Source organism: Danio rerio, chromosome 22, assembly GCF_052040795.2.
Source record: "Danio rerio strain M-AB ecotype USA chromosome 22, GRCz13ab, whole genome shotgun sequence".
In the NCBI taxonomy this organism is placed as follows: domain Eukaryota; kingdom Metazoa; phylum Chordata; class Actinopteri; order Cypriniformes; family Danionidae; genus Danio; species Danio rerio.
Window position 1 is genome coordinate 41547501 of NC_141042.1, and position 24059 is coordinate 41571559.

The window sequence follows — 24059 nt, forward strand, 5'->3', positions numbered from 1 at the left end:
CTATCTATCTATCTATCTATCTATCTATCTATCTATCTATCTATCTATCTATCTATCTGTCCATTTATCCATCCATCCATCCATCTATCCTGTCTGTCGGTCCATCCATCCATCCATCCATCCATCCATCCATCCATCCATCCATCCATCCATCCATCCATCCATCCATCTATCTATCTATCTATCTATCTATCTATCTATCTATCTATCTATCTATCTATCTATCTATCTATCTGTCCATTTATCCATCCATCCATCCATCTATCCTGTCTGTCGGTCCATCCATCCATCCATCCATCCATCCATCCATCCATCCATCCATCCATCCATCCATCCATCCATCCATCCATCCATCCATCCATCCATCCATCCATCCATCCATCTATCTATCTATCTATCTATCTATCTATCTATCTATCTATCTATCTATCTATCTATCTGTCCATTTATCCATCCATCCATCCATCTATCCTGTCTGTCGGTCCATCCATCCATCCATCCATCCATCCATCCATCCATCCATCCATCCATCCATCCATCCATCCATCTATCTATCTATCTATCTATCTATCTATCTATCTATCTATCTATCTATCTATCTATCTATCTATCTATCTATCTATCTATCTATCTATCTATCTGTCCATTTATCCATCCATCCATCCATCTATCCTGTCTGTCGGTCCATCCATCCATCCATCCATCCATCCATCCATCCATCCATCCATCCATCCATCCATCCATCCATCCATCTATCTATCTATCTATCTATCTATCTATCTATCTATCTATCTATCTATCTATCTATCCATTTATCCATCCATCTATCCCGTCTGTCGGTCCATCCATCCATCCATCCATCCATCCATCCATCCATCCATCTATCTATCTATCTATCTATCTATCTATCTATCTATCTATCTATCTATCTATCTATCTATCTATCTATCTATCTATCTATCTATCTATCTATCTATCTATCTATCTATCTATCTATCTATCTATCTATCTATCTATCTATCTATTTATCCATCCATCCATTCACCCGTTTATCCATCCTCCCAGTTCAGCTCTTCAGCATGGTGTTTCTCCAGGTCTAGATTTGGGAAACTGCGATCTCTCCTCTCAGTCTAGTAAAGCTCTCTGTTAAGTGCGTCTGCATTAATTGATCAACAGTAAAATCACAAACTCATCATATCTTTTAGCAGTAAAACATGAATCGCACAATGCTAACAAAACACACACATAAAGCACTTTCCTGATCCAGTAAACTCTGTGAACTCTGGTAAAAACTAGCCAACCTTTACACTAGTGTAAACACTACAAGATTCTGAGCTGAGTGTTGATGATTAGATCAACTGTAAGTTAATGAGATCAACTGATACCACATAAACATTCATATCAAATCATCTGTTTTGACTCGTCATGTCATTATTAGACAACATAAAGACCAAAACACCAAACAAAAAATAATTCTATAGTGCCTAAATCCATTTTAAAGCATTAAACATTTGAAATACTTCAATAACAACAGGACGAAAATCACAAAACCTGGGAAAACATATGCATTTGCTCAAAGACAATGTCCCATTGTTTACATCGGGCCTTTTGTTGCATAGTGAATGTTCTTCAGCAAAACATAAGCAGAAAAAAGTACTGAAGATGCCAAAGTCTCACCTTCTGTAGACTAGTAGGGTTCAGCTGTGTTTTATCAATGATCTTCACTGCTACCTGAAAGACAAATATTAGAGTGTTTCTGTCAAAAGTGTGTATTCATACATTCATATACACAGTCTTGTGCAAAAATATGAGCCCCCCTCCGTGGCTGCGAAATGATGTGTGCTTTCTTTATAAGAGAAGATCGCCGTGAAATGCCATTCGGTTTCTAGAGAAAGCTAGTTAATCTCATGCTTTTCTCAGTAGGTAGTGCTGTCACCTCACAGCAAAAAGGTCGCTGGTTCGAGCATCGGCCGGGTCAGTTGGTGTTTCTGTGTGGAGTTTGCATGTTCTCCCCGTGTTCGTGTGGGTTTCCTCAGGGGGCTCCGGTTTTCCCCACAGTCCAAACACATGCGGTTCAGGTGAATTGGGTAGGATAATGGCTCGTTTACACTGACTGGTAAAGTATGGTTCAGGTCGTTACGGGTCACCTTTATCAGGCTTCTGTTTCCACTACCAAGGGTAGCCTTTTGGTGGGTGTAGTGTACGACAGAAAGTTTCAGTCGACGTCATTCTTGCTCGAATAAATGTCTACAGTAAATCTGTACAGCTCGCTTACATATCATATGAGAAGCACAGACGCTTTACACACATCAATACTTCTGTATGAATGTTTATGAACAGGAGTTGATTATAACTGCAGATCAATGACAGTGTGAAACAGCCTACTGTAACTGTAACGTCTGTAATTATATTAAATAAATAAATAAATGAACATATATGAACACATACAGACCCTTACAGTCTCCGAACTACAGAAGAACTACACAGAGCAGACATTTAGTCCTTATTTAGGTTCATGAACAACAGAAAATATAGCCTACAGTCAGAGCAGACCTGTCATCTGTGTGTGTAATCTTCAGCAGCACATGTAGCTTCTGTTAGAGAGTCACTCCATCATTCTGAGTTCATAATAGTCCAGAAGCTGATGATAATAGTTAAACATGGCAGTGTGTTCACGTTTGCTGAAAAAATAATGTGCTGCTTTGTTTCCAGCTTCTCCTTTGTTTTTTCACTCTCGCGTTTGTCAGTTTCTGACAGGATCGGGTTTCAAAAGCAGGTCAGTAATCAAGTGCACGTTATTATCATCAGCTCAAGAAGTTTGTTATTTCAGATATAGACGCGCGGCGAGCGCAAGCCAGAAAGTGAAACCGCTCGTGCTTCAGACTGGCTCAGGGTAAATCTGCTCTTCCTTTTGGCTTTGTGGCTGTTCATCAAGACGACAACAAAGTTTGTTTGAGCGCGGGTCGACCATGGCTCGTTATTATATGTATATATATTTACTCTGTAAAAGATCTCTCGGCTGTGTATTTTAAACATGGCGGCTCTTTTGTTTTCATTCTGGCTTGTTGCGTAAGCTCGTGACTTATCTCGATAAACCAATAGCGCCCAGCTGCGCTTCTAGCTCTACCCTTTCGAAAGAGAGCTGAAAAAGTGGTTCGGTACTACTTTTGACAGTGGAAACAGCCAAAAAGCGTACTGAACCGAACCGTACCACTCAGTGGAAACGGGCCACAAATTGTCTGTTGTATATGAGTGTGAATGAGTGTGTGTGGATGTTTCCCAGAGATGGGTTGCAGTTGGAAGGGCATCCGCTGCGTTAAACATGCTGGATAAGTTGGCGGTTCATTTCGTTGTGGCAACCCCAGATTAATTAAAGTAATAAGCCAAAAGAAATTAAATAAATGAATTTATACATATATACAGTTAAAGTCAGAATTATTCGCCCCCTTTTATTTTTTTTATATTTCCCAAATGATGTTGAACAGATTGAGGAAATGTTCACAGTGTGTCTGATAATGTTTGTTCTTCTGGAGAAAGTCTGATTTGTTTTATTTGGGCTAGAATAAAAGCAGTTATTAATTTTTAAACACCATTTTAAGGTCAATATTATTCGCCCCTTTAAGCTATATTTGTTTTCGATAGTCTACAAAACAACCTGCCTAGTTACCCTAATTACCCTAGTGAAGCCTTTACATGTGACTTTAAGCTGTATAGAAGTGTCTTGAAGAATATCTAGTCTAATATTATTCACTGTCATCATGACAAAGAGGAAATAAATCAGTTATTAGAGATGAGTTATTAACACTGTTATGATTAGACATGTGCTGAAGAAATAAACAGGGGGGCGAATAATTCTGACTTCAACTGTATATATATACAAATATTTGGTTTCATGCATGTGAAAGTGTCCATCATGTCTTTTGCGTCAGTTTCTTTTGAAGCTTGTCTAACTCTAGGACACAGGTCATTGGTTTTATTACTGTATCAGTGTGCACAAACTCACCTCTCGTCCAGTCAACACATGCCGGGCGAGTTTGACTTTGGCGAAGTTTCCTTTGCCGATGGTTTTCAGCAGTCTGTAGTTGCCGACATGAGGCTGTTCGTCAGTGATGGAGGCCACGGAGTTCCTGGAGCGCGGCAAACTCTGACGACTCGACGACTTCGTTGGCGCTGCTGGTGTGTCTGTGTAGCCGTCCACAGACGTGTGCTGAAACACACACACACACACACACACACACACACACACACACACACACACACACACACACACACACACACACACACACACACACACACACACACACACACACACACACACACACACTCAATAATGCAATCATAACTCTGATTTCAAAACACTACTACATGCATTTAAATATGCAAATTAGATTTATGCACAAAACGCTGGCTCAGTGGTTAGCATTGTGGCCTCACAGCAAGAAGGTCGCTGCTTTGAGTCCCGACAGGGTCAGTTGGTGTTTGTGAGGAGTTTGCATGTTCTCCCCGTGTTGGCGTGGGTTTCCTCCGGGTGCTCCAGTTTCCCCCACAGTCCAAACACATGCGCTATAGGGGAACTGATGAACTAAACTGAATGAGAGTGAGTGTGTATGGGTGTTTCCCAGTACTGGGTTGCAGCTGAAAGGGTTTTCGCTGCGTAAAACATATGCTGGATAAGTAGGTGGTTCATTCCACCGTGGTGACCCCTGATGAATAAAGGGACTAAGCCGAAGGAAAATGAAAAAGAAAGCTGGCAACAGAAAAGAAGAGTTGATTAATTATTAAGTTTTCTCACGTAAAGGTTTTAAATAAAATCACTGTAACTTTTTTATTTAATAATATAAAGACTTATATTACATAATATGGACTTAGATAATATAGTTTATACTCATCAGCTAATATATCAGCTATCTGTCTCCAAATATATATAAACATTAACAAAACATTCCACTCCTAGCATGAAATATCGCTAAATAAAATGATAAATGTGCACATTGCAAGCATGCATCCTTGTCCTTGCTTGTTTTCTCTCTTTCTCACGAGCCATGCACCCTGGGGTTCGTGCACTCAGTAGTGCTTGCAAAAGTAATGTGAAACATGATGGAATAAGAAAGAAGGGTCTCAGCGAAATCTGAACACAAGTGCTCAAAGTGCTGCATTTAAACACATTAATACCAGGTGGAACATGACCTTAGACTTGTTTCTTATACTGCTAAAAGAGTATAGAAAATATAAGTATAACAGAGCTTCATTGTAACATAAAACAGTTGTAAGCAGAAGTTTACATGCACAAAAGGAATATTTAGAAAAATGTCTGATGGTAAATCACTAAACGTTTAATATTTTAGGTCTGTTAGGATTTCCTAAATGATTTACATTTGCTCAATGCCAGAATGAGAGAATTGTTTATTAAATTCTAGACAGTCAGTAGTTTACACACATTTCCTTGGTATTTTAGCTTTGCTTTTAAACTGTTTAACTTTAGTCAAATGTTTTGGGTCTCCTTCCACAAGCTTCTCACAATAGTTTGCAGGAGTTTTGGCCCATTCCTCCTGGCAGAATTGCTGTAACTGAGTCAGATTTGTAGGCTGTCTTGCTCACACAAGCTTTCTCAACTCTGCCCACACATTCTCTATAGGATTGAGATCAGGGCTTTGTGATGGCCACTCCAAAACATTCACTCTGTTGTCCTTAAAGCACATGTGAACTCATTTGGCAGTGTGCTTAGGGTCATGGTCTGTCTGGAAGAGCCATTTGTGGTCAAGTTGTAATGTCCTGGCTGATGTGTTGAGATGTTGCTTCAGTATTTCTCCATAATGTTCTGTCTTCATGATGCCATCTATGCTGTGAAGTGGACCAGTCCCTCCTGCAGCCCCACAACATGATGCTGCCGCCCCCATACTGCACAGTTGGGATGGTGTTCTAGGCTTGTGCGCTTTCCCGTTTGTCCTCCAAATGTAACACTGCTCATTATGGCCAAACAGTTCAATCTCAGCTCCATCAGAGCACAGGACATGTCTACACACATGAGTCTTTTCCCAGTGTCATTCAGCAAACTGTGATCTGGCTTTGTTGTTAATTCTGGCTTGTTGATTTTCTCATGTTGTCACACAGGGAAGCAGTGTGTTTGAGCTTCTCCTTCAACACTATTCTACAGTTGTGCCTCACATTAACTCAAATGTTGTCAATCAGCCAATCAGAAACTTCCAAAACCCTGACATCATCATCTGAGCTTTATCAGAGGCAGAATAATCTTACTGTGTGTAAACTTGACTTTCAAGAAGAGTAATAACAATTTCTCAACAAATATCTCTCATTATTCTCCTATTCAGCAGAACAGAAACACATTTGATCATCCTAACTTACCTAAAAGAGGAAAAGTTTAGTCTCGTTAACATCTGCCTTCTTATATAGTGCATGTCAACTTCTGCTTTCAACTGTATGTAGCTATATTAGATTAAAGTGGCGTTTCTTGTTTGTGCAAAATACTAAAGCTAAAAAGAAAAACTAGGGCTGCACGATGTTAGAAAACTAAAAACATCTGTCATTGGAATAAATTCTGTCATTGACTATATCTAACACTGAGATATTTTTATTTAGCGATATGTATATTTAGATATAAATACAATTTCACCAAATTATTTAATATCTGTTTTTTTAATAAATGTATAATGTCAGATCGATTAGGATGATAGTGCAGTGGCAGTGCATCTCCATCAAATCTAATAAACTATCTATAAACGTTTTGGGGTCCCCCGACACGTTTGGGTTGTGATCAGTGCGATTTTGAAGTGCGTTTCTGTATTTGCATGTGTTGAGTATTTTCATGCAAAATAATCTATGAATACAACCAAGAAAAAGATGTGTTTTATTGTTTACAGCATTCAAGTACAGTAACTGAACGATAGAAACAAAAATTATTAAATCAAATTAATCGCTGTTAAAGTTACAAATGGTACAATTTATAACACCTGAATGCTTTTAAGGCTGTTATACAATCACAGGCATCAAAAACACATGCTAATGATCAATTATAGTACAAACTTAACATTGCGTATGCTTGTGATGTGACTATAGCGAATTATCACATTGCGATATCGATGTATCAGCCCTGGCTGAGCCAACACAACTCTTAAGAATATTTTTTGGCGACAATTTAATTTTGTATCTTCAATCCACTTGTAAAAACTAATAAGTTAACTTAATTCCATCATGTAGTCCCGACACAAATCGATTGTGTGGTACCCAGCATTTGTTTACAGCTTATTATGTATTATTTAAAATACAAAACCATTAATTAAATAGCTTGTAAATTGTAGCTGATAAAATAATAACGATACATTATTGATACAGCCAGGCCAATAGATGGCGATATCACTGAATACCAGTCTGTCGCCATTGCTGTTTTCAACTCTGGATCACTGCAGATACGTGCCTCAGTCTGCATTTTTCGAATGATGTAAAATACTAGCGCTGAATGATATTAGAAAAATTAGACGATGTGATATTTTGTTTTACTACAATAAAAACTTGGCTGGGTTAGTTGGCGTTTCTGTGTGGAGTTTGCATGTTCTCCCTGCGTTGATTCCTCCAGGTGCTAAAATAAAATAAATATAAATGAATGTGAATAAAGTCATAAGTGTTTAACCAATTATTTTCATTTACCTAATTTGAGTTCAGAAACTGCATGTTGTTACGATATAATAATGATATCATGACTGAAATGGGAAACCATATTTGTGAAATTCAATAGGTGGCGATAATGCTCCTAAGGAGTTGCCTAAACCGCGTGTGCTAGATTGCGTGTGCCTGAAACGTGTCTGGTTCTGCGGGTCTCCAGCTGGATATATCTCGGTCAATCTGTGCTTTTTAAAATACTATAGGTTGGGTTTAGAGAAGAAGTGGGTGGGGGTTTTGATCGGTTAGTCGGTCAGTCAGTCGACAGCGGCCTCTGGTGGATTTATGTGTGAACAGCAGGTGCATATGGAACTCGCAAGAAATTTGAGATCGGAAAAAGCATACACATTGGCTTCAAGTGGATTTCCGAAAACAAAACTGCAAACATATCTCCTGGGACGGATTTTGCTTTCTCCAGAAATGTATATAGAGGTACGAAATCAAAACAAGCCTGGGTTGAGAATAAGAGAACGGAGGAGCCCATTGAAAACAATGCCACATCCATACCGCTGGAATTGCTCATGTGAACTATTGTTACTCTGAATGACCTGCCTCCGTGTCTTCTTTAATTCATGATAAAATTGTCAGAATTCAAGCCAAAATCTGGTGTCTTCCGTCACAGCGGTGCTCAGAGCATGGGTTTTACTGGATAAATCACTCCTGGAGCCTGAAGAAACGAAACTAGCGTCCACATTATCTGCTGTTTGGAGCACAATGGCAGAAAGCCCGATGCGAGGCCTGACAATCAGCACTCAGTGTAAGCGGTGACTCAGCGAGAGATCGAATGATCCAAACACATGATACTGAACACTGGCCTGCAGCAGATCTCGCACTTTCAGGAGCACAGACTCAAGCCTTCTGCTAAATACACCAGTGGACTTACGAGTGATATAAACAGATCCATTATAGCAGTGCAGCGGAAAACACTAGCATGCTTTAAATATGTCTTTGGACACTTCACTGCATCTTATTTATAGCTAATGCATGACATTGGAAAAATCTGACATCGCCATATTGTGTTTTGCAGTTGAAGTCAGAATTATTAGCACCTTGTTTATTTATTACCACATAACTGATTTATTTTATCTTTGCTATGATGACAGTACTACATTTTTGACTCAATATTTATCAACATACTAGTATTCAGCTTAAAGTGACATTTCTCAACAGGCACAAGACGTTAACATGTGGCGTTGTACCCAGGGCCGGTGCGTGGTCATCGAGGACGACATAGTAGTAAAGGCGGCGTCCGCGACATCCACAACCCCCCTCCTCCCCCGCTCTTCGGTTTCCTTCATGGACACATCCCCCATGGCATTTTGCTGGAAATGAAATTCAGGTTGACGTCAGACGCCTATATCGGTTCGATGTCAATGTCCAACCTAAAACCTACTAAATATCAACATCTAACGATGTTACAGCTTGACGTTGTGTGGACGTTACCACTATGACGTCTATTAGGCGTAGAATTTTGGTTGCCATACCTGTCAAATAAATGTCAGTATTTGACGTCAATATGATGTTGGGTTAAGATGTTGGCTCCACGTTGGATTTTGGTCACTTTCTAACAACCTAAAATCAACCAAATATCAACGTCTAATGATGTTACAGCTTGACGTGTGGACGTTACCACTATGACGTCTATCAGATGTTGGACTTTGGTTGTCATACCTGACGATTAAATGTTAGTATTTGACGTCAATATGATGTTGGATTAGGTTGTTGGCTTGACGGTGGACTTTGGTTAATATAGCTAACGAATAAATGTCAACATTTGACGTCAATATGACGTTGGTTTAGGTTGTTGGCTCAACATTGGATTTTAGCTGCCATACCTGACGAATAAATGTCAGTATTTGACGTCAATATGACGTTCGTTTAGGACGTTGGATTTCAGTTGCCATACCTGACGATTAAATGTCAGTATTTGACGTCAATATGATGTTGATTTAGGATGTTGGCTCGACGGTGGATTTTGGTTACCATAGCTAATGAATAAATGTCAGCATTTGACGTCAATATGATGTTCGTTTAGGACGTTGGATTTCAGTTGCCATACCTGATGATTAAATGTCAGTATTTGACGTAAATATGACATTGATTTAGGACGCTGGCTCGATGGTGGATTTTGGTTGCCATACCTGACGAATAAATGTCAGTATTTGACGTCAATATGACGTTGGTTTTAGACGTTGGTTCAACATTGGATTTCAGTTGCCATACCTGACAATTAAATGTCATTATTTAATGTCAATGTGATGTTGATTTAGGATGTTGGCTGGACGGTGGATTTTGGTTACCATAGCTAATGATTAAATGTCAGTATTTGACGTCAATATGACGTTGGTTTAGGACGTTGGCTCGATGGTGTATTTTGGTTACCATAGCTAACGAATAAATGTCAGTATTTGACATCAATATGACGTTGGTTTAGGACGTTGGCTTAATGGTGGATTTTGGTTACTATAGCTAACGAATAAATGTCAGCATTTGACGTCAATATGACGTTCGTTTAGGACGTTGGATTTCAGTTGCCATACCTGACGATTAAATGTCAGTATTTGACGTCAATATGACGTTGACTTAGGACGCTGGCTCGATAGTGGATTTTGGTTGCCATAGCTAACGAATAAATGTCAGTATTTGACGTCAATATGACGTTGGTTTAGGTTGTTGGCTCAACATTGGATTTCAGTTGCCATACCTGTTGAATAGATGTCAGTATTTGACGTCAATATGATGTTGATTTAGGATGTTGGCTCGATGGTGGATTTTGGTTACCATAGCTAACGAATAAATTTCAGTATTTGACGTCAATATGATGTTGATTTAGGATTTTGGCTCGATGGTGGATTTTGGTTACCATTGCTAACGAATAAATGTCAGCATTTGATGTCAATATGATGTTCGTTTAGGACGTTGGATTTCAGTTGCCATACCTGACGATTAAATGTCAGTATTTGACGTAAATATGACATTAATTTAGGACGCTGGCTCGATTGTGGATTTTGGTTGCCATAGCTAACGAATAAATGTCAGTATTTAACGTCAATATGACGTTGGTTTAGGTTGTTGGCTCAACATTGGATTTCAGTTGCCATACCTGACGATTAAATGTCAGTATTTGATGTCAATGTGATGTTGATTTAGGATGTTGGCTCGACGGGGGATTTTGGTTACCATAGCTAACGAATAAATGTCAGTATTTGACGTCAATATGACGTTGGTTTAGGACGTTAGCTCAATGGTGGATTTTGGTTACCATAACTAACGGATAAATGTAAGTATTTCACATCAATATGATGTTGGTTTAGGACGTTGGCACATCGTTGGATTTCAATTGCCATACCTGACGATTAAATGTCAGTAATTGATGACTACAATATGATGTTGGTTTAAAACGTTGGCTTGACGTTGGATTTTGGTTGTCATACCTGATAAATAAATGTCAGCGTTTAATGTCAACATGACTTGCTTTAAAGATGTTGGCTCCAACGTAGGATTTTGGTCACTTTTCAACACAACCTAAAATTAACCAAATATCAACGTCATTCGGCATCGTTGTTGGACTTGCATCTAACCAAATATTAACGTCTTGATGTTGTGTGCCCACCAAGTGGATGTGAAGATGCTGTTCAGCAAACATCTGAAAAACCAATCGCTTACATACTAACATCCAGCATGCTATAGATCTGAACAGTGCAGTGGCTTACTGTATATCCAATGAAAATAAATGACTATTCAAGTTGTAGAGAACGTCAATGAGTGCAAACACGGAGACACAGGAGCGATATAAAGCCATGAAGATCAGTCGGTTCATCAGTGGATCGCTCGTCTGTGTTTGCACTTGGTAAATATGGGTGAAGAGCGGTGAACTGATGACCTTCACGGCTAACCACAGTCATTACTGTTGAGCACTGGTGAACACAATGGCAAATCAGCACTGTTTAGGAACGTGCTCAACAGCGATTAAATGTTAAATCTTTGATTTATTATTATAGTTCACATGTTCAGCTCTTCAAATAATGCGAGACGTGAATGTAACAATCAAATATCCGTCAAGTGCATGTTTGAAAGAGCACAGTAGAGAAGTAGCGCACTGGAGAGGAAAAGCACATTCTGTGTGAACAGCCCCTTGGTTTATTAGCACAGAGCATGAATCTTGGCTTCAGGATGCTGCTTATCAATCTAGCGAGACAGAGGAACAGTTTAAGATAGTTAATAGATAGTTAAAGCAAAGGTCACAGCACCGGCTCCAGATCTGCTCCACAAACAATGACAGCAGATTATCAGCACTGATGTAAACCTACTGTAAACAATTCACAACAGCTCTCAGACTCCTGTGGAAAAGACTCATTTCAATCCTTAAAGCGACAGTTCAGCCAAAAATAAAAATGAACTCGCTATTTAATCTCCCTCAAGCGATCCTAAACCATTTATTAAGTTGAACACGAAAGAAATACTATGGAAGTCAATGGTTACCGATTTCCAACATACTTTGAAATATCTTATTTTGTGCTCAACCGAAGAAACAAACCTAAACGTTCATTCATTTCATTTTCCTTTGGTTTAGTGCCTTGTTTATCAGGGGTCGCCACAGTGGAATGAACCGGTAACTATTCCAGCATGATTTACTCAGTGAATGCCCTTCCAGCTGCAACCCAGTACTGGAAAAACACCCATACACACTTATTCACACACACTAATACACTACGACCAATTTACTTAATCAATTCCCCCTATGCGCCATGTGTTTGGACTGTGTGGGAAACAGGAGCACCCGGAGGAAACCCACACCAACATGGGGAGAACATGCAAACTCCACACAGAAATGCCTACTGACCCAGCTGTGACTCAAACCAGTGACTTCCATGCTGTGAGGCCACAGTGCTAACCACTGAGTCACTTTGCCACCCCAAACAACTTGTTTGGAACAAGGAAAAGGTAAGTGAACGATGACAGAATTTTCATTATTTGCTATAGAGGGACAGTGTGTGAACTGTCCCTCTATAGCAGGCAAACCTGGTCCTGGAGGGCCGGTGTCCTGCACAGTTTAGCTCCAACTCTAATCACACATACCTACTTATAGATTTATACCCCCCCCCCCCCCCCAATAAACACTGAGGTTAAAATGTCTGCAACACCCTTAAAGAGACAGTAACCCCTAAAACACCCTTAAAGAAACAGTGACACCAAAAAAACTGAGGTCATAAGTCTGTAACACCCTTAAAGAGACAGTGACACCAAAAACACTGAGGTTACAAGAGTCTGCAACACCCTTAAAGAGACAGTAACCCCAAACACACCAAGGCTATTAGAGTCTGCAACACCCTTAAAGAGACAGTGACCCCAAACACACCAAGGCTATTAGAGTCTGCAACACCCTTAAAGAGACAGTAACCCCAAACACACCAAGGCTATTAGAGTCTGCAACACCCTTAAAGAGACAGTAACCCCAAACACACCAAGGCTATTAGAGTCTGCAACACCCTTAAAGAGACAGTAACCCCAAACACACCAAGGCTATTAGAGTCTGCAACACCCTTAAAGAGACAGTAACCCCAAACACACCAAGGCTATTAGAGTCTGCAACACCCTTAAAGAGACAGTAACCCCAAACACACCAAGGCTATTAGAGTCTGCAACACCCTTAAAGAGACAGTAACCCCAAACACACCAAGGCTATTAGAGTCTGCAACACCCTTAAAGAGACAGTAACCCCAAACACACCAAGGCTATTAGAGGCTGCAACACCCTTAAAGAGACAGTAACCTAGAAATACTTTTAAAGAGACAGCAACCCCAAAACACACTTAAAGAAACAGTAACCACAAAACAGAGGTTACAAGAGTCTGCAACACCCTTGAAAAGACCGTAATCCAGAATCACCCTTAAAGAGACAGTAACCCAAAATCACCCTTAAAGAGACAGTACCACCAAAAACACTAAGGTTACAGGAGTCTGCAACACCCTTAAAGAAACAATAACACCAAAACAGTCTTAATTAGACAGTAACCCAAAATCACCCTTAAAGAGACAGTAACACAAAAAACACTGAGGTTACAGGAGTCTGCAACACCCTTAAAGAGACAGTAACCCAAAATCACCTGTAAAGAGACAGTAACAACAAAAACACTGAGGTTACAAGAGTTTGCAACACCCTTAAAGAGACAGTAACCCCAAAACACTCTTAAAGAGACAGTAGCCCAAAAACACAGAGTTCAGAAGAGTCTGTCACGCCCTTAAAGACACAACAATGCAAAATCACCCTTAAAGAGACAGTAACCCAAAATCACCCTTAAAAAGACAGTAACACAAAAAAAAACTAAGGTTACAAGAGTTTGCAAAAACCTTAAAGAGACAGTAACACAGAAACACCCTTTAAGACACAGTAAGACAAAAACTCTGAGGTTACAAGAGTCTGCAACACCCTTAAAGAGACAGTAACCCCAAAACATACTTAAAGAGACAGTAACCCAAAAAGACAGCGTTCAGAGGAGTCTGTAACACCCTTAAAGAGACAACAATGCAAAATCACCCTTATAAAACACAGTAACCCAAAAACATTGGGGCATCAATGCTGAAATGATACAGCTCTACATTTGAGTATGAGTAAGCAATGAAGAAACTGGATTTTTTGCGTGAACTGTCCCTTTTAGACTTCATCGATCAACAGTTATAGTGTAAATGCGAGGACAGAGGAGCTGATGACAGGAAACTCTGGATGTTTTCTTCCCTGATTCATCATCGATGAGTTTTTACATCAATGAGCCACAGACCGCACACACCCAGACCACCGCCGAGCGATTCATTAATCACAGCCGCTAATTACATGATGCAGTCAACAGCCCCTCTGCGGCCATGATCAGCACATCATAGAGACCTGAAACTGATGCATGCATGTGACATTTATTAAAACATGAACTGACAGAGAGCGTATATGTTCACATCATATTAAAACAACTGTTTGTATTTGTTTGAGACATCAACGTGACATGGGAACGGCCGCTACAGTTAATCCGGTGTGCGTGCGTAGTAGCCTCGATGTACGTACTTGAAACTTTAAACTAGCACACAGTTGGCAGCTTGACATAACGTTTCCATGCAACAAAAAATGCGGCTTAGAGAAGCCTTTACGATTAATTAAATGTGACGAATTAAAGCGCAGTTAATAGTGAAATCAGCTGATCGTTGCATCCCTATTAATGATTACTTATGGTGACTCCTGCTCTGCGCAGCCTCTGCTTTGTATTGAACAGACGCACGTCACTTCATAAGTATTGCGGCCGTTTTTCGACTGAACTAAATTTATTTTTGATGTCTTGGTCACACTATTTGGAGGTTCGGAACAAATTGCCGCCAATTGAATTGCCCTGAATTGGATAGGCTTAATTGTCTGTAGTGTATGAGCGTGAATGAGTGTTTCCCAGAGATGGGTTGCAGCTGGAAGGGCATCCGCTGTGTAGAACATATGCTGGATAAGTTGTCGGTTCATTCCGCTGTTGCGACCTCAGATCAATAACGGGACTAAGCCGAAAAGGAAATGAATGAATGAATGTTTGCAGATTGATATTTGTCAGATCCAACAACTCAAATGAGTGTTTCCCAGAGATGGGTTGCGGCTGGAAGGGCATCCGCTGCGTAAAAACTTGCTGGATAAGTTGGCAGTTCATTCCGCTGTGGCGACCCCGGATTAATAAAGGGACTAAGCTGACAAGAAAATGAATGAATGAATGAATGAATGAATAAATAGCTACTGACCTAATATAAAGCTTAAATTTAAATTAGACGTGATAAGTCTGACCGTAAACCGTGATTATTCTTCAGACTATATAATCGTACAACCAACATCTATCGTGTTGCATCACTAAGTGTTATGAAGTTCAAAACACAATATATGACTGTGTCTGAATGTAGAAGACTACTCCAGCAATGCACTGCTTTTATTGTGCGAAATTCAACATTTGAATGTTTGTAAACAAACAAAAAAAAGTCAATTGCACAATGCAGTTGTTTTAAAATACAACATATGAACATTTTAATGTAAATAAAGCCAACGTGGGCGTCTTTATGAGCGCTAATACAGCATACGGGCTCTTATATGCAGTTGTGTCATCACTCATATAGCTAGTCATATCTCTCCGGCTTTTCATGAACCGGCCCCCATGCCAAACTAATTGAATAGCCCTGGTTTAGACCAAACCGGAGCACCCGGATGAAACCCACGCGAACGCAGGGAGAACATGCAAACTCCACACAGATTAAATGCAGATATCACAGTCTCACATCCGAATAAACTCATCCACACTATTAGGTCAGGGTTAAACTCAGTATCAGCATGTCAGGACGACCTGAAAGTGACGCATCACTGCACGATGTGAACAACACAACACAAGCGCAGCAATGCTTTACATAATAAAAGCCCGCAGGACAATAACCTGAGCTGACTCTGAGATGAAGAAGAGCAGGAGACACGGCCTGTAAAGCACACACTTACGGCAGAGCGATTCATTGAACTAAAACTGAAGACGGGTATTTGGTCAAATAAGCTGAATGACAGCGGAGTACGGCTGTTTGTAAAGTATATACGGCAACCTGCTGTTAGAATAAGCTCACAATTGATTCAGTAGAGAATAAAAAGTCTCACAAACAATGCAGAATCGCTTTCTTCAAGGAATTCAGCACAGCTCTAATGTTGATTTACGAAATATGAGGGTACTGGAGCTGACAAGCTTTGGACGACTTATGCATAACGCAAAAACAATATTTAATGGCCAAACAATTCAAAGCAAAGAGGAACAATGCTCTCCCTGACAGTAGGTGGCGCTTATGGAGAAGCTGAATTTATTTTGCCTTTATTTGGAATAAATAAAAAACATTAACAACCTTATATAACCATTAAAACTCTCCCATGTGTCTGAACTGCTCCAAGCTGAAGGGCGTCCCTGCTGAAAAATCCAGCTTAAACCAGCCTAGGCTGGTTGGCTGGTTTTAGCTGGTCGACCAGGCTGGTTTTAGAGGGGTTTTGGCCATTTCCAGGCTGGTTTACAGCCATTTCCAGCCTGGTCTTAGCTGGTCAGGCTGGAAAATGACCAGCTAAATCCAGCTAAAACCAGCTTGACCAGCCTGGTTTAAGCTGGACATAGCTGGTTTTGGCTGGGCTCCCAGCCTGGCTTGGCTGGTCAAGCTGGTTTTAGCTGGTCATCTCCCAGCCTGACCAGCTAAGACCAGGCTGGAAATGGCTGGAAACCAGCCTGGAAGTGGCCAAAACTCCTCTAAAACCAGCCTGGTCGACCAGCTAAAACCAGCCAACCAGCCTAGGCTAGTTTAAGCTGGATTTTTCAGCAGGGGTATGAATGCCACCAGATTTTATTGTCATCCATTTTATGCTAATGAGTGCTGTGACCCTCCCACATAACATCTCAACAACCCAAATCCGCACCAAAACCTCCTGAAATCTAGTGAGGTGTTAAATAGAAAGATCATCAAACGTGAAATTATGCTATCACTGCACACCCTGCATTTTCCCAAACCTGCCATGTTGAGTGCTACTAACTTAAAATTCAATGTAGCGACCTCTAAAGATGTCCACTGAGCCCTAATGAGCGTTAATTACAGCGCAGTTACATGTAAACACTCTGAAACTGGTGCCGGGACGGGTGAGAGCATGATGGGACAGCTCACACTGATGACGAGCATGATGATGAGGATGAGGATAACAATCCGATATGATGAAGGCCACGGTGTGTGTGTGTGTGTGTGTTTGTGATGGGTCGGTCAACACAAAACAGTTACACACACGTACACACCTGAACCACATTTAAATCACGAACACATCTCTATGAATAAGCTTTAAATCAGCGCTGGGCTCGGTTATGAGGCGTTCAGCCAATCCGCGCTATTGATTAAAGCAGCGGAAGCCGCACCGCGCGTTATAACGCGGAATGTCGATGTTTCAGGTTGACTTACGTTCTCTGCGTCGCGCTCGTTGACGGTGGGCAATGGCGTTCTGGTCGACATCTTGTGTTTACAGGCCTCGCGCTCCAGCACCGGCGCTCGGTGCAGCACAGCAGCGGACCGGCCTCGCGGAAGATAACGCGGAAGATACGGGATATCTCCGGTGCCCTTCACGCCGGCATCTCTCCGGCCTTCGAGCTACGATGCTGCGGCGGCGGTTTACCGGACTATAACTCGCTCATTATCCGGGAGCGGCGCGTCCGCCGCGGCGAGAGACACTGGAGAAGAGCGGCGGCGCTGCGGATGCGCGGACAGGACGAGTGTGTGTGTGTGTGAGTGTGAGCGTGTGTGAGCAAGCAAAAGAGAGAGAGAGAGCGAGTGTGTTTGTGTGTGTGTGTGGAGATCAGGCTCCTGCATTGATCCACCCTGATAGAGAAACGCACGCAGAGACAGAGATGATGATGATGATGATAACTATAACGATATATTCATCCGTTATAAGTTCTATATATATATATATATATATATATATATATATATATATATATATATATATATATATATATATATATAGGCTATATATTTTTTATATATTTGGGCTATATACAATATTTTGGGCTATATATTATATATATGGGCTATGTACTATATTATATGGGCTATGCACTATATATATGGGCTATGTACGATATATATATATATATATATATATATATGGGCTATATATTTTTATATATATGGACTATATATAATATTTTGGGCTATATATTATATATATATGGGCTATGTACTATATATATGGGCTATATACAATATTTTGGGCTATATATTATATATATGGGCTATATACTATATTATATGGGCTATGTACTATATATATATATATATATATATATATATATATATATATATATATATATATATATATATATATATGGGCTATATACAATATTGTGGGCTATATATTATATATATGGGCTATATACAATATTTTGGGCTATATACTATATTATATGGGCTATGTACTATATATTTGGGCTATATATATTATATATAGGCTATGTACTATATATATATGGGCTATATACAATATTTTGGGCTATATATTATATATATGGGCTATATACTATATTATTTCGGCTATGTACTATATATATATATATATATATATATATATATATATATATATATATATATATATATATATATATATATATATATGGGCTATATATTATGTGTGTGTGTGTGTGTGTGTCTCACGACTAAAACTGTAAATATATTTGAGATTATTAGATTTGTAATATCAGTTGCAGATGCTTTGTCATTATAAGCTTAGTTGTGGTGTGTGTGTGTGTGTGTGTGTGTGTTGTAATGTTCTCCGGTGTCTCCTAAAATAAACACACTGAATCGGTCTCCGCTCTACGTCTCCACCTAATGGATTTAAGACTGTACTGCGTTCAACATTTCAGCTCTTTAAAAGCTCGAGAGTCATTTTTCGACAGAGAACAAACCGTTAAAGTTGTTAAAAACTAAACGTGTTAAATGTTTTGTTTAAAGTGCTCGCTGTGTGTGCATCTCTGACATTGATCTGTTCGTCAGATGAAGCCGCTGTCTGTGAAGAAGCGTGATTTGGGTGGCCGGCCAAACCATTTCAACATTTGATTCTGCTTATGTTTCCACACTTCTGACACAAAACTGATTTTTGCACACTAGCTCCCCTTTAAAGTTGTATTATTACATCTAAAACAACGCAAAACGTCTCCATGAAGCCACGCAAGCTCTGTTAAAAGTGAATGTTTATTGCAAAAGCAGAGTATGCGACAGAAGCTTTGTTCACTATCTTTACCCAGCGTCAGGAAGACCTCTGGATGTTTATAGAAACCCATATGTAACGTTTGAGTAGCAAATACAGGATAAAACACTGAACTCTAAGTAATAAAAACACTATAAATGTATAGAAAAACAACAAACAAACAAGCATTCAAGGCATTTCCAAGTCGTAACAAACAGCATACTGAAATCAAGACATCCTTCATTTTACAGGCACTTGAATTTTTCACTCATTGTCAACATCAATTATTGAAGAAACACTCCACCTTTCCCCCCAAAATAGCTTATTTTGTGATTAACCTAGAGTTTAATAGTAGAATTTAACCAGTTTTGAACCCATTCAACCAATCTCTGGGTCTGGTGGGAGCCCTTTTAGCTTAGCTTAGCATAAATCATTGTATTGGATTAGACCATTAGCATCTCACTCAAAAATAACCAAAGAGCTCATCTAGAGTTAAACACATGAGTTTCACCAATTATTTAATCAATTCAGCTGATCTCCAGGTCTGACAGAAGCACTTTTAGCTTAGCTTAGCATAAATCATTGAATCCGATTAGACCATTAGCATCTCACTCAAAAATGACCAAAGAGCTCATCTAGAGTTAAACACATGAGTTTCACCAATTATTTAATCAATTCAGCCAATCTCCAGGTCTGACAGGAGCACTTTTAGCTTAGCTTAGCATAGATCATTGAATCGGATTAGACCGTTAGCATCTCACTCAAAAATGACCAAAGAGCTCTTCTAGAGTTATACACATGAGTTTCACCATTTATTTAATCGATTTAGCCGATCTCCAGGTCTGACAAGAGCACTTTTAGCTTAGCTTAGCATAGATCATTGAATCGGATTAGACCGTTAGCATCTCACTCAAAAATGACCAGTTGTTATAATCTTCCTATTTAAAGCTTGACTTTTCTCTCAGAAACGTCTCCATGATTGCAAGGCACATTGATTTACATTGACAGAAGTTAGCCTATTATCAAGCTGCTTCAGTCGTGCTACGGCAGCTAAGTTGCTTAATTATTACGCCAGGATGAGAGTAAAGTTGCTAGTCATATCAGCCTGGAAAATAGCCACTTTTATTCTCTGTCAAGAGATAATCAATAATCAAGCTTTAAATAAATAGTACAAATAATCAAAACTCTCCTACTTATTTAAGTGAGATGCTAACGGTCTAATCCGATTCAATGATCTATGCTAAGCTAAGCTAAAAGAGAAGAATAAATTCAGAAATGATCAAACTCAACTATTTAACTCTAGATTAGTCTTAAATAAAGCTATTTCGCAATAGAAAAGTCTCGTGTTCCTTTAACATGCTTCTCTCAACAGCCGTTTCTAAGAGTACTTCTGAATTATATATATAAAAAAGGCATAAACATCATACAAAAGTCATATAAACAGTACCTTTCTGTACATTGAACAAACAGGACCTTTTAAATAAATTAAGAGGCTCCCGAGACAATCCTTCTACTATATAAAACCTGTCAGTGCACAGTTTGATTATTACAAACGCACTTTATTTACCACATTTCTTCCTCCAGACGTGACACACAGCAAATAACGCTTTTCTGACTAAGAGTTTGAGTCTTGTTTCTACTCTAAATACCCCAAAATTCTTAAATCAAGAAATAAATATGTATACAAGACAAAAATAGAGTCTTGTTTTTAGAAATAACGAGTCAAAATGAAGTGATTTTTATTAAAACTGGCTCAATAATCTGCCAATGGGGGACGCAGAATAATCTCATTCTTGTTTTACCTCATTGGCAGATTATTGAACTTATTTTAACCAAAAACTCACTTCATTTTGACTCATATGAAATATATTTTTCTTGTCTAAAAATGCTTCTAGATTAAAATAAGGTGAATATATTTAGACTAGAAACAAGACAACTGGGTCAGAAACGGATTTGTTTGCAGTGTAGGGCTGCTTTCTTTGTTCAAGAGCCGACTGTTTGAGGAACCGATACAAAATATAAAAGGAAGATACGGTCATAAAATAATCAAATCAAGTCAATTTCTGCGTTCTTTCGGGACACTGAAGGTTTAAGGTGGCGTTTTCTCCTGAAACGATGGCTTGCGGATGCTGCGAGTGTGTCAGACTTTGCTCTCGGAGGGCAGATCGCTGAGAGCGCTGCAGATCTCGCTGAAGGACAGTCTGTCTTTAGGACTGGCGGCCCAGCAGCGAACCATCAGCTTGAAGACTCGAGACGGACAGCCCTGCGGAGGACACAGCTTCAGCTTCCCGTCCTGCAGAGCTGCGCAAACACACACACACACACACACACACACACACGGTCAAAATCAGCCAAAACACAAGACATTTTACCTGATTAAGATACAGTGCTCTGAAGATTATTTCAATTCTTACTAGTAAACATTGAATTAAAACACTTTATAGTTCAATTCTTACTAGTAAACATTGAATTAGAGCACTTTATAGTTCAATTCTTACTAGTAAACATTGAATTAAAACACTTTATAGTTCAATTCTTACTAGTAAACATTGAATTAGAGCACTTTATAGTTCAATTCTTACTAGTAAACATTGAATTAGAGCACTTTATAGTTCAATTCTTACTAGTAAACATTGAATTAAAGCACTTTATCGTTCAATTCTTACTAGTAAACATTGAATTAGTGCACTTTATAGTTCAATTCTTACTAGTAAACATTGAATTAGAGCACTTTATAGTTCAATTCTTACTAGTAAACATTGAATTAAAACACTTTATAGTTCAATTCTTACTAGTAAACATTGAATTAGAGCACTTTATAGTTCAATTCTTACTAGTAAACATTGAATTAGAGCACTTTATAGTTCAATTCTTACTAGTAAACATTGAATTAAAGCACTTTATCGTTCAATTCTTACTAGTAAACATTGAATTAGTGCACTTTATAGTTCAATTCTTACTAGTAAACATTGAATTAGAGCACTTTATAGTTCAATTCTTACTAGTAAACATTGAATTAGTGCACTTTATAGTTCAATTCTTACTAGTAAACATTGAATTAGAGCACTTTATAGTTCAATTCTTACTAGTAAACATTGAATTAGAGCACTTTATAGTTCAATTCTTACTAGTAAACATTGAATTAGAGCACTTTATAGTTCAATTCTTACTAGTAAACATTGAATTAGAGCACTTTATAGTTCAAATCTTACTAGTAAACATTGAATTAAAACACTTTATAGTTCAATTCTTACTAGTAAACATTGAATTAAAACACTTTATAGTTCAATTCTTACTAGTAAACATTGAATTAGAGCACTTTATAGTTCAATTCTTACTAGTAAACATTGAATTAGAGCACTTTATAGTTCAATTCTTACTAGTAAACATTGAATTAAAGCACTTTATCGTTCAATTCTTACTAGTAAACATTGAATTAGTGCACTTTATAGTTCAATTCTTACTAGTAAACATTGAATTAGAGCACTTTATAGTTCAATTCTTACTAGTAAACATTGAATTAAAACACTTTATAGTTCAATTCTTACTAGTAAACATTGAATTAGAGCACTTTATAGTTCAATTCTTACTAGTAAACATTGAATTAGAGCACTTTATAGTTCAATTCTTACTAGTAAACATTGAATTAAAGCACTTTATCGTTCAATTCTTACTAGTAAACATTGAATTAGTGCACTTTATAGTTCAATTCTTACTAGTAAACATTGAATTAGAGCACTTTATAGTTCAATTCTTACTAGTAAACATTGAATTAGTGCACTTTATAGTTCAATTCTTACTAGTAAACATTGAATTAGAGCACTTTATAGTTCAATTCTTACTAGTAAACATTGAATTAAAACACTTTATAGTTCAATTCTTACTAGTAAACATTGAATTAGAGCACTTTATAGTTCAATTCTTACTAGTAAACATTGAATTAGAGCACTTTATAGTTCAAATCTTACTAGTAAACATTGAATTAAAGCACTTTATCGTTCAATTCTTACTAGTAAACATTGAATTAGTGCACTTTATAGTTCAATTCTTACTAGTAAACATTGAATTAGAGCACTTTATAGTTCAATTCTTACTAGTAAACATTGAATTAGTGCACTTTATAGTTCAATTCTTACTAGTAAACATTGAATTAAAACACTTTATAGTTCAATTCTTACTAGTAAACATTGAATTAGAGCACTTTATAGTTCAATTCTTACTAGTAAACATTGAATTAGTGCACTTTATAGTTCAATTCTTATCAGTAAACATTGAATTAGAGCACTTTATAGTTCAATTCTTACCAGTAAACATTGAATTAGAGCACTTTATCGTTCAATTCTTACCAGTAAACATTGAATTAGAGCACTTTATAGTTCAATTCTTACTAGTAAACATTGAATTAAAACACTTTATAGTTCAATTCTTACTAGTAAACATTGAATTAGTGCACTTTATCGTTCAATTCTTACTAGTAAACATTGAATTAGTGCACTTTATAGTTCAATTCTTACTAGTAAACATTGAATTAGAGCACTTTATAGTTCAATTCTTACTAGTAAACATTGAATTAGAGCACTTTATAGTTCAATTCTTACTAGTAAACATTGAATTAGAGCACTTTATAGTTCAATTTT

The 24059-nt window shown here is 38.3% G+C and overlaps 1 protein-coding gene across 5 annotated transcripts in view; it reads right to left on the bottom strand.

Annotated features, from left to right (window-relative positions):
* The window catches only part of mark1 (MAP/microtubule affinity-regulating kinase 1), a 426664-nt gene extending 408685 nt beyond the window's left edge, over positions 1-17979 (bottom strand). For 4 of the 5 annotated variants that reach the window (XR_015520962.1, XR_015520961.1, XM_087302048.1 and 1 more), the window contains exons 1-3: positions 17643-17979; positions 4004-4207; positions 1678-1731 (exon numbers count right to left, since the gene is read on the bottom strand). Coding sequence is in view for 3 of the 5 variants with exons in the window: in XM_087302048.1 (XP_087158174.1) it covers positions 1678-1731; positions 4004-4207; positions 17643-17693 (309 nt within the window). In the remaining 2 variants the exon portion in view is untranslated. 5 annotated transcript variants of the gene reach the window in all.
* Between the last annotated feature and the right edge of the window lie 6080 nt (positions 17980-24059).